The sequence below is a fragment of the Prionailurus viverrinus genome, chromosome A2 (genome assembly GCF_022837055.1).
Source record: "Prionailurus viverrinus isolate Anna chromosome A2, UM_Priviv_1.0, whole genome shotgun sequence".
Lineage (NCBI taxonomy): Eukaryota > Metazoa > Chordata > Mammalia > Carnivora > Felidae > Prionailurus > Prionailurus viverrinus.
In genome coordinates, this window is record NC_062562.1 from 153,271,769 (window position 1) to 153,286,316 (window position 14,548).

Below are 14,548 nucleotides of genomic sequence, written 5' to 3' on the forward strand. Positions count from 1 at the left end.
AGGATATCCATATTATGTATACTGTAAATACAGCTCATTTCAGCCATACAACCCAGGTACTTCACCCATTTTACAGCCAAGGAGCTGAGATCCTAGGAGATTGAGCAACTCACCCAAGATAAATTAGCTAGGAGTGAAACCCAAGTCTTTCTGACTCAAAGCTATCTCTTTCTATTACAACTTACTACTTCCCCCTCACTTTCCTTACTAGTGAAAAGTTAGGGGGACAAGACTGATGAAAATAGACATAATTGACATGATTGCTTCAGGTGATCCATTCTCGGAAGAGCCCATAGCGACGGACTACAGACAATTCCATGACCCCCTGTGCCAAGAATGGTAAACAGCAGTCTCTATCCTCCATGAGAATCAAATAAGATGGGCCACAATAGGCATGACACTGGCTAGGCCAGGGCTTAAAACCCCACAAGAGCCTACTAGCAGTGAATGTTGAGCCTCCCTGTGAAGAGCCTGAAAAGTAAGGCACGAATTCAAACATCCTGGATGCTAAGTATAATGATACTTAAATACATGGCAGAGTTTGATCTGGTGACAGGTGTCCATGTGTGTATGTGTGTCTCTCTCAACAATCACATCCCTGAACTCATTCATTCATTCACTCATTCCATGAAAAATGGCAGGATAACTCCTCACTGCATTCACTGTGCTGAATGCTGAGGATCTAGGACAGTACAACACAGGCACAGTCCCTGAACTAAATGGAACTTATGTTCTAGTGGTGGAGACACAGGTAAGCAGGCGAGCAATTTTTTTTTAATAATAGAAAGTGATGTGTGCTATAGAAGATCAAGAGAATGGAGAAGGGCCACAGAGTTGAGGGACAGCCTGTGAACTGGGCTAGTTGTTTCACTCTGTGAGACCCATCCTCTCTTTTATTCACTGAGCGAGGGGTGCTGGTTATAAGGTGCTCCAAGGTCTGTACTCTGGCATTGCCTTTTGGGGATCAGTTTCTGACAATCCATTGCAGTCACTTCTCCCTGAAGGAGAAACATCCATTGCAGGGGCTGCTTTTTGGTATGTGTTTGTGACTTGCCAAGCTGTTAATTGCTGTCTATACATTATCTCATTTAAGTTTCACAGCAACAGTAAGATGCAGGAATTGCCCACACTTTGAAGATGCAAAACTGAACCTACAAGAAGTTAAAACGATGATCAACATCACACAATTAGAAAATCCCAGAGCCTGGATTCAAAGCCAAGCCACCTTTTGATTCCAAAGCCCACACGCCTCCTCAAATGAAGGCATCAAAGCAGGTTTTTCCATTTCCTCATGTTCTTAGGGCATTACCCTCTAAAATCTCTATCTGCCTCATGTGTGAGGGAGGAACCAGAAACAACATTAAAATTCTAACAAACAGAGACAATGTCCACGTAGGGGTCAGCAGTAGTTCTGGGTAACTGCTAATGCAAATAATGCTTCAGCCAAGACTGGGGCCTTGGAGCAGCGAGAATGTTGGTTAAATTCTATTGTTCTAGATCTCTACACTAGGGAACACTGGAAAAAGGGAAAACATTTCTATATACCTGGGCATTGCCTAGGTGAGATGTAAACCCTATATTCAATCAGATGCAAATTATTTTCATTAAGTAACAGGACTGTGCCAATATTTAGTAACAACAAAACCTCTCCACACAAACATATACCCACATACAAACATAGCCTCAATCTAAAATTATTGCAGAAGAGAAGACAATTATCTCAGAGGCTCAAACTCTAAGAATAAAATACACGTGTGCGCGCGCGCGCGCGCGCACACACACACACACACACACACACACAGCTTGGCTCAATGAAAGTTTAGTATAAAGGCAACATAATTGCACAAAGACAAAGAAAAGGTATGAAACTCTGGGTGGTGATTAAGCCTCTCTGACATTCCTTTACCTTTAGGTGGGAGGAAACTGCCTCTTCCTGTTATTGACTTGACAAGGCCTAGGAAAATGACATTATGTGAGCATTTCTCAAACAGTTTTCGACTGAATACTGAGATCCCATAAGACGCCAATAGATGTTCTGTGGGACTAATAGTAGATTCAACAAGCATCCCTTCCCCGAGGAAAAAACTAGGAAATCCTGCATACCTTATGTCTTTCTTACAGCTTCATTACACATATTTGTACATTAAAGGTGTTCAGTGTTTTCTAAACTTATTTGGTCATAACACCGCTTTAATGAACAATACCCCATATTGTTAGTGGTCTCCAGAACACGACTTTTTTTTAAAGTAGACTGTGCAAAAAGCCAACGATACTGTTGATCCAAGGTCACCTAGGAGTACAGAATCCTCAAGATCCCTGGGCTCCGTGACCCATCGCCAGCTCTGCGGCACAAAGTGGGCAGGATCGGTATTAAATTCCCCACAAGTGTATGGACAGCACTCTGCACCAAATAAGGACACTCACAACGACAACAATAGCTGTAAAGTAGCAATGGCTAACATTTACCGAGGCCCTGCCACACGTGAGACACAGTTCTAAGTGTGCCCTTGGATGATCTCAAGCAAATGCCCAACCGTCTGGCCAGACACATACGGAGCACCATCACTTGCACCCACGGGAACACCCCAGCCCCTTCCTCCACTCACATCCGCTGACGAGGGGGTCAGGAGCAGAGAATCTGTCTACGCCAATTTCCGTTCATGGCTCTGTTCTCCCTGAGTCATCTTGGTTCGTTAGCTCCTCAATATCCTAACAGTGGGAGAGACCTCTGGCAGAGCACAGCTTTGGCAGCTCCCTGGAGATGGCGTCTTCAAGGCTGGCACCCAAACAACAGCAAGCTGGCTTAGCCTCTGGGGCTTTACTGCCACACTCATCGTTCCCTCTGACAGCCCACACCCCACTCAGCCAAGTGGCCATCTGGGGTGCGGCCCATCAATCTGCCATGCTGGACAACTGGCATGCGAGGGATCAGCAAGCAGCCAGTCCTGATGCAATCTGAGGCTTGAGTCCAATGTGGGTGCTCTGTGGTACACACCTGCCAGACCCGCACGCACCGATGGGCACAAAGTCCCCAGCAACATGTGCGGGGCACTGACTTGCCTGTCCGCCCACAGCACAGAGATACACACGAAGCAGCACCCGCACAGGCTGCCGTCCAGGGCATCCATACCCCAGAGATGAAACAAACAACGTGTGACCAGGTTCTGCATCTTGTTTTTTCTTTTAAACAACAGAAAGCTAAAAGTTTTCTTCAAATAGGGCAGAGAGAGCTACTGCCCTTGTACTCTTACAAGTCTCTCCCAAGGATCCAGCGATGATGTGGCCAGCCTCCTTATGAGCAGAGGCTGTGATAGAGCAATGAGGCTTCTGACCCACCAGTAAAAAGATACAGCCTACAAGATGCTTTCCAGAACGGGTTACTTCAATTTGCCGCACTCACTTGGTCCCACCCATGACCTAGTAGACGATGGATATCACACACAGCAGTAAAATGATGGGTAAAAGTTTAAGTGTCAGCAGTGGGGTTAGCAGAAGAATCCCAAACATAAGGTCTTGTTGAAAGTAAAGTCCAACCAAAGTACTAATTAGCTCATTCAGCTTAATGACACTGAAATGGAAGTTAGGAACAGGATAAAAGAAGAAAGGACGTTAATGCTTGTCAACTAATTTAATCCTTCTACCAATTCCGAGAGGCAGACACAATCATCACTACTTTACGGAAGGACCTGAGGCTCAGAGAAGCCAGGCAGAGCCAGGATTTTTATCCAGATCTCTTGGCCTCTGGATCTGCATGGTTTCTCACTCTCCAGACTGCCCACCCCCATATGGCATGGCCTCCCTCATGCAATTCATTCATTTACTCAATAAAACTAGATTTGTTAAGCTTCAAGCGGTATTGGAAGACATCACAGAAGTAAGAGGTCAGGTGGGGTTGGCCAGATTTGCCAAACCTTACCCGCAAGGAAAAGATGAAAGCAAAACACATGAACAAAACAATAACAAAAGGAAAACAGTATCCACCAGCCTACCCACACAAACAAGGTGACATAAGCATGTTTAGAAATAGAAAAGATATCTGGTAACAGCACTCTGAAGTCTGACGGTTCCTTTTTTCTCTCACCCAACCTACACATTCTCACTCACCTAACCATCTAGCTACTCCTTTCCTCACACTTCTCAGCTGCGGGTGCCTCCCTGCCTGTCTGCTCACTTATACAGAAAGCCACAAATGTCTCAACGAAATCCTCAATCAAGGCATTTTCAAAGATACCTCTGGGTGTTTGTGCATCTGTGAGCCTCGTGGAGGTAGCCATGTGGCCAAGATGAGATCACTGACCTAACAGGACGCGACTGCACTGGTCTCACAGGGCTGCCCTAACAAAGTACCACAAAGTGGGTAGCTTAAAACAACAGAAATGTATTTGCTCACGGTTCTGGGGACTCGACGTCTGATATCAAGGTATCCACAGGGTTGATACTGTTCCCAGGGCTCTGAGGGAGAATCTGTCCCGTGCCTCTCTCCCAGCTTCTGATGACGGCCTGTGGTCCTTGGCGGTCCCTGGGTTACAGCTCCATCGCTCCAGTCTCTGCGTCCTTCCCTGTGTCTTCCTCTTCCTAGAAGTCCACTTGACATATTCGAGTAAGGCCCACCCCCACTCCAATGTGACCTCATCTTAACTGATCATATCTGAAACAACCCTATTTCCCAATAATGTCATATCCTGAGGGACTGGGGTTTAGGGCCTCAGCATCTTTCTGGGGTACACAATTCAACCCATAACAGCCACTATGCTCCAGGCCCTGGGACCAGTCCGCTTGGTTGGGTCCTGACACTCTTTGTGAAGTAGAACGGTGTCCTCTGTACCTATGTGTGACAGCAGAGTCCATCTGTAGAGTTCTGGGTCTTTTTATTTATTTTTTTAACATATTCATACCTGGTGCCACTCAACAGAGACCCTGATGTGGCAGATCCGGGCTGGGACCAACCACTCTAAAAAATAAAATGGAAAAGTAAAGTGTTCTAAGTTCACCATGCTCATCCAGAAATAAGAATCACTGAGTCTGATCTTAATAACAATACTTTAAATGAGGAAATGGGTGCAATTTGTCCAAACTTCACTCAGTACACAAACGGCAGGCTTTCAAATCCAGGTCAGTCTCCCAAAACCCACTTCCTTCCCACTTTCCAGGTGGCCTACCTCTGTCTACACGTCTCAAGGCAGGTTGCAGACAATGGCCATGGTTGTTGTGTGCATCAATACAGCGACATAGACAAGTGTCATTTCAGCATAAAGATACGTGGGCACTGGTATGTGCCCGACTGATTATTAATGGAGGCAAGAATTTCTTTAGGAGCAAACATGTGGCTCAACATCTTTGCATATACTATCAAGAAAGGCTGAGAAGGGTTTCCACAGAGTGCACCTACCAAACTGATACTGTCACTTACAATTCAACGTCATTCTCAACAATGTCTGCACTTTGTGGCACAGGGCACTCAGCCCATGAACACTTACAGAATAAATGAAGTAATCTCCACCCCAATAAACAGCACCAAATGAGAGTGGTCCTAGTTGGAATTTTATTTCAGTTTTCCTCCCCATAATCATGTTGGGAAATGGTGACCCTTCTGCTCCAATGTCATTACTGGTGCATCCCATTCTCCTCTCTAGACCAGAAAAAGAAACAGGTACTAATTTGGGGACTGTCTCTGATTTAGGAACAACTTTAATCCCATTACATTTCTGCTCACAGACATTCTACCGTATTAAATGTTGCCACCAGAGAAATGCAGAAGAGGAAGGATTTTAAAGGTCATCTGGTTCAGCCCCAAGACTTTGGAGCAAACTCTCCTACAAATATCTTCGTGTCCTGTGATGTCACAGCCTTGCTTTCAATCCCCTTCAATACAGGCCCCAAGTATCAGTCCACATGGCAACAGGAAGTCCTGGATGTGCAGGTTCGCCTTGGTTTTCAATAGATTTTTGTAACATCCCTCTAAGTTAGGGTGACTGTCTCAGTGTCCCCGATGCAGCTCTGGTTTGTGCTTAATGTCACAGCACTATACCTACCAGCAGCCTCTCCCTCTGAAAACTGTCTTGCTTGAGATGATATATTATATGGCCATGCTTCGTAAGCACACAGGCATTTATAACATGCACTCTGAGTTTCCGTTCAGAGCACATGGACACACACAGCCCCCATCTGTCCTTATTTCCATTCTTACCTAACACATGCCCTTTGGTGTGTTCATGCGTGCCTGGTGCCTCCTCCCTCGTTCAAAGCTTGCTCCTGACTCTGAGTTTGCTAATGTTCCTCTCCCTTGCTGAAATGTTCTCCTGCCCCACTCCCTTTATGTAAATCTTAGCCATCTTTCAAACTGTGCTCAAGCCCCACTGCCATGAAGCCGCCTCTGTCTACCTCAACCCACACTGATTTCTCCCTTCTCTTAACTTATACCCATGACATTTGCTTTGCTAAAATAAGGTAAGAAGTGAAAGGCATATCTTTGGTGACGGATTCACTCCTCCTCCAAATGCCTTGCCTGCCCATTGTTTAGAAGCCTGCAGGTAGTACCTGGTAATGTTAATTTGGTCCTTATCTCAACAGGTTGGCTATCTTCAAAGGTGCTTCATTAAAAGAAAGGAGGATATAATGCATAATCCATTTGCACATGCTTTTTTCTTACAAAACTGTTGTTCAATTCTAAGAAAGCTGCAAAAAGAACATTTAAACTGGAGGCTCTCCTGGAGATTAACTTGCCTGACCTGTTACCCAAAGCAGGTGTGCATCCTCCCCCATCCCCCCCCCCCCCCCCACAGCATCCTTGAAAGATGGCCATCCAACTTGTTGGCAAACGCATCTTTTATGCCCATCTCTCCAGATACCTTGATCTCTTGCTGGACAGCTCTAGTTGTTAAGGTTCTTCCTTATAATAGAGCCTTTCTCAAAGTTAAGTCTGTGGACCATCTGTACCATAGTTATTTGAGGTGCATGCTAAAATCACAGATTCCCAAGTCCAGCTTTGGCATATTGAATCAGCATTTGGAGCAAGGAGAGAAATAGTAATCTACACTGTTAACAGGCTTTCCAGGTGATGTTTATTATACATGTAAGATTTGATGCTAGAGGCAGTGGATTCTATACCTAGAACTTAATTCTACCTTCCTAACTATGGAGAGCAAGACCCTTCCTTTTCTTCAAGGCAGTTCTTTAAACACTGGAAGATGTCAGTTCTCTCTACTTCCCCTTGTTAATATTCTTTTTCAACCCAGGTTACTTCACTCTTCCTCCTACTACCCTGAATCAAGTTGAGCACACTTCTCCCCGTTCTCTCCTGCTTGCCAATGTTCCCACCCCACCCAAATGTGATGCATAAATTAGAGACAGCTAGATTTGTAATGCTTTACTACATACTGACAATTGACCGTTGGACAATGTGGATGTTAGGGGACATTGACCCTCTGTGCAGTTGAAAATTCAGATATAAGTGTTGACTCCCCCAAATTAACCGGAAATTGACTACTCCCAAAATTGACCGGAAGCCTTACTGATAACATAAACAGTTAATTAACACATATTTTGTATTCTCTATTATATACTGTATGCTTATAATACAGTAAGCTATAGAAAATATTAAGAAAGTCATAAAACAAAATACATTTATAGTAGTTCTTACCAGAAAAATTCCACATATAAGTGGACCTATACAGTTCAAACCCATGTTGTTCAAGGGTCAACCGTGCATGCATCAATTTACCCTCCTACCAGGTGGCAACGAGAATACCACTTAGGCTTAACTAACCAGCAGGTGGTATCATTTTGTAAATCTTTGCTATTTCAAATAGGCACATGATGCTGACTCCTCGTAGTTGTTTTATTTTGGGTGCCTTTAAAAAATTTGTTTTTAATGTTTTTATTTATTTTTGACATAGAGAGAGAGAGACAGAACACGAGTGGGGGAGGGGCAGAGAGAGAGGGAGACAGACTCCAAAGCAGGCTCCAGGCTCTAACCTGTCAGCACAGAGCCCGATGCGAGGCTAGAACTCATAAACCACTAGATCATGACCTGAGCTGCAGTCTGACGCTTCACCGACTGAGCCACCCAGGCGCGTCCCGGGTGCCTTTTTAAAATATTTTTCAGATCTATATTGGCCAATGGTGGTTCTTTCATGAATGGTCTGCTTCCACCTTTTCTATGTTGGTTTGTTTTTCCCTTTTAATTCATTGTGCCAGTTGCTGTGGCAAGTAAATTCTTTCAATGCATTATCTCATCTAATGCTCCCAACATTTGCCCCACTTCATGGGTGAACACACTGAGCCTTTGGGAGCCTATAATGAGCCAACAGGTCTTCTGCTTCCTCGCTGATTCATTCCTTCTTTCACCGACCTTTCTTTGGAGGAGAGCTCTTCATCTTCCAGACACTTTGTGAAGTGAGTTAATAGAGCCAAGTATTGGGGATAAAATTAGCAGAAAGATTCAGAAGGGCACCGGGGGTTGTCACAACTCTGTTGCATCCTACTTATAAATTTCCCTTATTCTTTGTTGTTTTTCCCTGTCTAGAGGTAATAGTGACCCAGGTATAATCAGTCAGTAAATAGTGATGCCATTTGCTGATACAAGGTTTAAAAAGAGTGGATGTATCTGTATATATATTTGCCAAGAGAGGTAGTATGTGACTGACAGTAAAAGACTACCAGAAAAGGATCAAAGGGAGTAATCTGGAAATAATGCAGAACTCTGTAACAAATTACAGTCCATCAGATGACAGCAGTATCAGCAGAAATAGTTCAAAAGCATGTATGCAAGTAAAATTGGCTTTCATTTTTTCCATTTCATATTATCTGATATTCCACGACCAGTGTTTATGCAATTAACTAAGATCCTAATGTTAATTCATTATTTATAGCATTTTAGTCCAAACAGCTGAGCATTTCTTGGTCTTTGGTTAATTTAATCAAATTTTATGCAATTATACTTTAATTAAAAATACATATGCATAAAGTGGAAATCCTGATATTTAGATCAAATGAATCTACAAGATTAAGAGAAATGCAAACAGCTAAGTACAGACCTGGGTTGGAAGCATAATTTAAAATAATTTCATCCTATTCTCTTTTTCGAAGAAGGTAGCCAGCACCCAAGAGACAGGAGTTCTCAATATCAGTGAGTGGTAACAGTGAGATTCAAACCGAGACCTTGTACAGCTGGGCCTTTCACTGATCTTTACTCCTAACTTCACTCAAGTACACCCTGGTCTTCTAAACTCTCATGAAGTTTTCCCAACAAAACCTATAAACCAGTCGTCAAAACAGCTAACGCAATTTTTAAAGTTTTGTTCCATGAGCTTTGCAATTCTGGCAGCCGGATAAAAGTCCCTGAGGGCTATATTCTTCCGTAAGCTTTAGTGGAAATTCAATTTCTTTCTTATTAGTTATTAATAGAAAAATATTCACTTGTAATTCCAAAGTCCTGCATTCTACCCCAAACCTTTCTTTCACATAATAAACAAATATAATGAAAAAGGAAAAAAATGCATTATGTCTTTACAAGGCTCATTTCCCCAAGTAAGAAAGAACACTTCTTTCTTCTTTACTATTCTATGTTTCCCATTACTCTTTTCAAACCAACAATTTTCAATTACACAAAAATTTTAAGTTCACTTTCTCAACAATAAAATTTTAGTTCCTTACGACTCAACGCCTGGCAACTGTGTTCTTTTCACAGAACATAAAGACAATTTTGACATTTAAACTGGTGGTTCTAAATAGCCATACAAAGCAAATTTTAAAAATCAAGAGAGAGGTGCCTGGGTGGCTCTGTTGGTTCAACGTCTGACTCTTGGTTTTGGCTCAGGCCACGATCTCATGGTTCATGGGTTCGAGCCTGCTTTGGATTCTCTCCCCCTCTCTCTCTCTGCCCTGCCCCGCTCACAAACACACACTCTCTCTCAAAATAAATAAAATAAACATTAAAATAAATAAAAAGCAAGGGATATTCCAATGTGCTTATTAATTGTCTAGTTTCTAGAATTTTATCCTCCACAACTTGATCTGAATTGCAGGCACACCCCAGAGATATCGTGGGTTCGGTTCCAGACCACTGCAACAAAGTGAGTATCACAATAAAGCGAGTCAAATGAATTTTTTTGCTTCAAGTGCATATAAAAGTTACCATTTATACTATACCGCAGTCTAGTAAGTGTGCAATACCATTATGTCTAAAAAAGTGCATACCTCAATTAAAAATTACTTCATTGCTATAAATGCTTACCATTATGTCCACTTTAGCCAGTCATGTTCACTGATCACAGATGACCATAACAAATATAACAATGAAGCAGTCAGAAATATTGTGAGAATTACCACAAAGTAAGCAAATGTTGTTGGAAAAATGGCGCCCGGGTAGGGTTGCCACAGACCTTTAATTTGTATATAAAAAAAAAAAAAAAAAAAAAAAACCACAGGGTCTGTGACATAAAGCAAAGCATCAGAAAACAAGGCATGCCTGTATTTGCTAGCCCATGCCAGCACCAGACAGGTGTTTCACCACCCCCATTCTCACGCACCAGCAATCCCCTCCACCATATGCGCTCTTCTACAAGACCAACTTGTCTGACCGACTGGTCTCTCCCACAGACGCACCTCCCCCACACTCAGACCTCCCCCCACACAGACAGCCCCTCCGGAAGCAAACACTCATGCACATTTACCCTTTCCCTTCCCTCCAACACACAAATAAAAACCGACGCTGGGAATCATCATAAAGTGGCACATTATACCAAAGTTCAACCTGCATAGCCAAGCCCTCAAGCCATTAAAACCAACCCCCTTGAAAGCCATGTTAACTGTCAACTGTCTCACAAGGGACAGGCCCTTTCAAACCTCTCCTTGTAAATTCAGGCACGGTGGCCTCCTTGGAAATTCGGGCCTCCTCAGGCTGTCAGACTCAACTTGGAAGCCTTCCCCAGGGAAGGGCAGAACCCAGAGATCTGAGGAGCACACTCACTGCAAATCTGACTTGGCAGTTCTCCTCTCCCAGGTAACACAGGTCTCCTGAGACGTTGGTCTCCAGCCACAGGTGCTCTCCATTCACGGCATTCTCCTGGAAGGGAAAGACCCACCTGGTTTAAGTTTTCTTTTCAGGTATGAAAGAGGGAGATCTCAAATTTAGATTCTGGAGGCAAGAAAGTAAGTGAACCCGCACAGTTTAAACACCTCTCATTTTACCCCTGAAAATACTGTTGGCATAGATCCTACCAAAGTTCTAGAAACAGAATAAGGTGTTTGGGAAAACTTTGTCTGAGCCATAACCAAAATGGACATTAGGTCTATAAATGCTTTATCCAGAGATGTGGTAATCTGTGAAACATATATTAAACAAATGAGGAAAAAAATCCCTCAGATTGTTCACTGTAAGGCCATATTTATCTAGGCCCAACACTGTAGATTCCATGACAATTGAGACTAAAATCCTATTAAAAGTTGCCTTTACTTAGCAAATTAGCTAAGAAGAAGGATAGTGGTATTAAAGCACTTTAAAGACTGAAGACATATTTACATTTATATCAGTAATGGGTAAATTATATTCTAAGACAGCGGCTTCTTAAAACTTAATTCAAGTCACTATGTACTCAAAGCATAATAAATTCCTACTAATTCACACTTGTCCTGCTTCAGTAGGGCCTTCACCCATAGAATTCTAGATTTCTCTAACTGAATGATTTCCCTGCTTCCAAAAAGAGCCATGTACTTCTGATGGCAAACAGACATGCTGTGCCGGGCGACACCAGCGCAACAATCTGATGTTCAGGAACGCACAATGTTTCGTTGGGGTCGGGGGAGGAGTGGAATATTGCTTAAACAGGATGATGAATAGGATTCCATATTCCTTCTTCTGACACACTACCTTGGAAACATAATGGATTTATGTATTAATTGTGTATTTTGTTCATTGGCTTGAAAAAGACCCTGAGCTCGTAAGGAAAGCACTGTATTGGGTTAACCATAAAGAGATGACGTCTACTGATCTTACAGGAAAATTGCTCTTGTTTTTATCTGTTTCATCAGCGGGGCATGTAATCGGCTTCCGTGGGAGATGCTACAGACTGAATTGTGATTCCCCTCAAATTCATATGTTGAAGCCCTACTCCACGGTGTGATGGTATTTGAAGATGAGGCCTTTGGGAGGTAATTGGGTCACGGGGACAGAGCCCTCATGATTGGGATTAGAGTGCCCTTATAAGAAGAGACATGAGAGGGATCTTTCTCTCTCTTCACACATACACTGGGGAAAGGTCATGTGGAACACAGCAAGAAGGCAGCCGTCTACAAGCCAGGAAGTGGGTTCTTATCAGGCACTAAATCTACCAGTGCCTCGATCCTGGACTTCCCAGCCTCCAGAACTGTGAGAAATAAATTCCTGTTGTTTAAGCCACCCAGGCTATGGTGTTTTGTTAAATGACTTTAATAAGGAGCTTTATAGACAAACCAAGCAATTTAGAACTCTATCTTATATGTGAGTCATCTTTATAGTAACCGACTCCAGAAATGTCCACATGACAGCCCTCTGAATCCCAAAGCTGAACGCAAAGTAGCAGAAATGTACACCAAGGAGAAAAAAAAATAACAAAGTGTCATCTATTTCTTAAATGTATTTCTTCAGATTCCAATACTTTTCCTTTCAGATCCTTTAGGCTCAAATGATTTTCAGGTAAGAATAACCAATGGTTATAGGTGCTTCACAATCCAGGAAAGGTGACACCAACTCTCAGAACACTCAAGGAAAGTGAGGGGCAGGAAAAATTCACAAGTTATACAGATATCGAGGGATCACGAACAATGGAGAAGGAAACTCTCGGGGCGGGGGGGGGGGGGGGGGGGGGCAGGGGTGCCCTGCATATCTCAGAGTGCCTCAAAACCATTCTAAAAAAGAAAGCAATGTTAATGAGAATCATCACCCTCCATGTCAAAGGGTGACTAATGATCTTTTCACCAAAACTTTTTCTTCTCTATTAGTCATTTTTTCCTGTAGAAAGTCATGTTCATCATTTTTTATGGAAGTCAATGGGAAAATGGGATTCCCCTCATAGTCAATCTTGTAGAAAAACAACAGAAGGAAGAAAAGAACAGCTATAGGTTTAGACCCTAAAAATTTTCAGATAGGAATGGATGAGGACAGTATATATACATTTATCTTATACATACATATATACATGAATACATACATATATATATATATATTCATATATACATGCAAACTAAACATGTAATTATAGCATGAAATGTTAGGGAAACCAAAAATGCTAAAATCCTGCCAAAAGTTTTAGAAAGTGACGAATAATATGTTACAGCGGATCATATGGTCAAAAGTCATTGATAACAAACACCAAAAACTAGGCTGGCCAGAAATTAATTTCTGGTAGGTCAACAACAGCAGGCAGGAACAGTCAAGACCCAGGGACTCAGATTTGCAAGCACCCCACTAACTCACTGGGCTGCCAGGTAGGCTTCCTCTGGGCTAGGGGCTATTTGCCCCCTGAATACATACCCAGCAAGCGCTCAGAGCCTTGCTGATCAACCTTGACTCAGAGTCAGGCACAGCAGGGCTGCTAGGATTAGCTCACCTCACTCTGCAGTGGAGATGTGATTAGAAAGACTGTCCTTTGTAAGGGAAGAGGGAAAAAAAAGACTAGAGGCTTCCTGCCACAGTGGTTCTGACCTGCTGGTTCTCAAGTTTAACTGCTCATTAAAATCACCTGGTGAGTTTTTAAGACTACCTGGGTACCACCCCCAGAGAGTCTATTTTAACTAACATGAAGTGAATGAAACCTGGACATCATGAGTTTTCAACGTTCTGAAGTGACTCATGTGCATAGAGTCTGAGGCCCCGTAATCCAGTGGACCCTATCCTACCCCATCAACTTATCAAATAATAGATTCTAGAACGTGTCTATGACTGATCTATCAGACTTGATACTTTTCTACCCTTGTACAGTCACCAGAGAAAAAAGGTAAGAGAAGAAGGGAGATGAGGCATAAGGTAGCCCAGAGAGATTTTAAGCAAATAGACATGAAACTATGGATACATAGTGAGAAGGCTCAAGGTCAACAAGATAGATCCTGGGGATAAGGGGAAAGTCATCAACACATAAGCCTTTAAAGAAGCAACAGAATAAATTAAAATTTCATACACTTATCTAATAATCTCACTTTAGGAATGTACCCTAAGGAAATAATCTTAACGGCAAGGAAAAACTATTTACATTAAGAAGTTTATTTCTACCTTGCAATAATCAAAAATTGGAAATATGACAAATGCCCACTGGAGAAGAATGTTTAGTAGAATAATACATGATATGGAATATTATAAAGTCATCAAGAAGTACAATTATGAAGACTGGCCACATGGAAAACTATATGATGTAAAGTCAAATAAAAATAAAATTCAAAACTACCTGTATATTATGATCACAACTCTATATACAAGTAAGAGCTGAAAAAATTATAATATATCCGTAGTTTGATTTCTGGACCCACACATTGCTTTTCGTTATTTCTACTTGTTCTTTTCCTTTACTGGCAAAGT

At 42.4% G+C, this 14,548-nt stretch overlaps 1 protein-coding gene across 3 annotated transcripts in view; it reads right to left on the reverse strand.

Annotated features, from left to right (window-relative positions):
* Positions 1 to 14,548, reverse strand: part of DGKI (diacylglycerol kinase iota) — a 455,508-nt gene that overhangs the window by 270,862 nt on the left and 170,098 nt on the right. For 2 of the 3 annotated variants that reach the window (XM_047850207.1, XM_047850206.1), the window contains exon 3: positions 10,970 to 11,065. In XM_047850207.1, coding sequence (XP_047706163.1) covers positions 10,970 to 11,065 — 96 coding nt within the window. Of the gene's footprint in view, positions 1 to 10,969; positions 11,066 to 14,548 lie in introns of those variants that run through there. The other variant, XM_047850208.1, reaches the window with a different exon arrangement.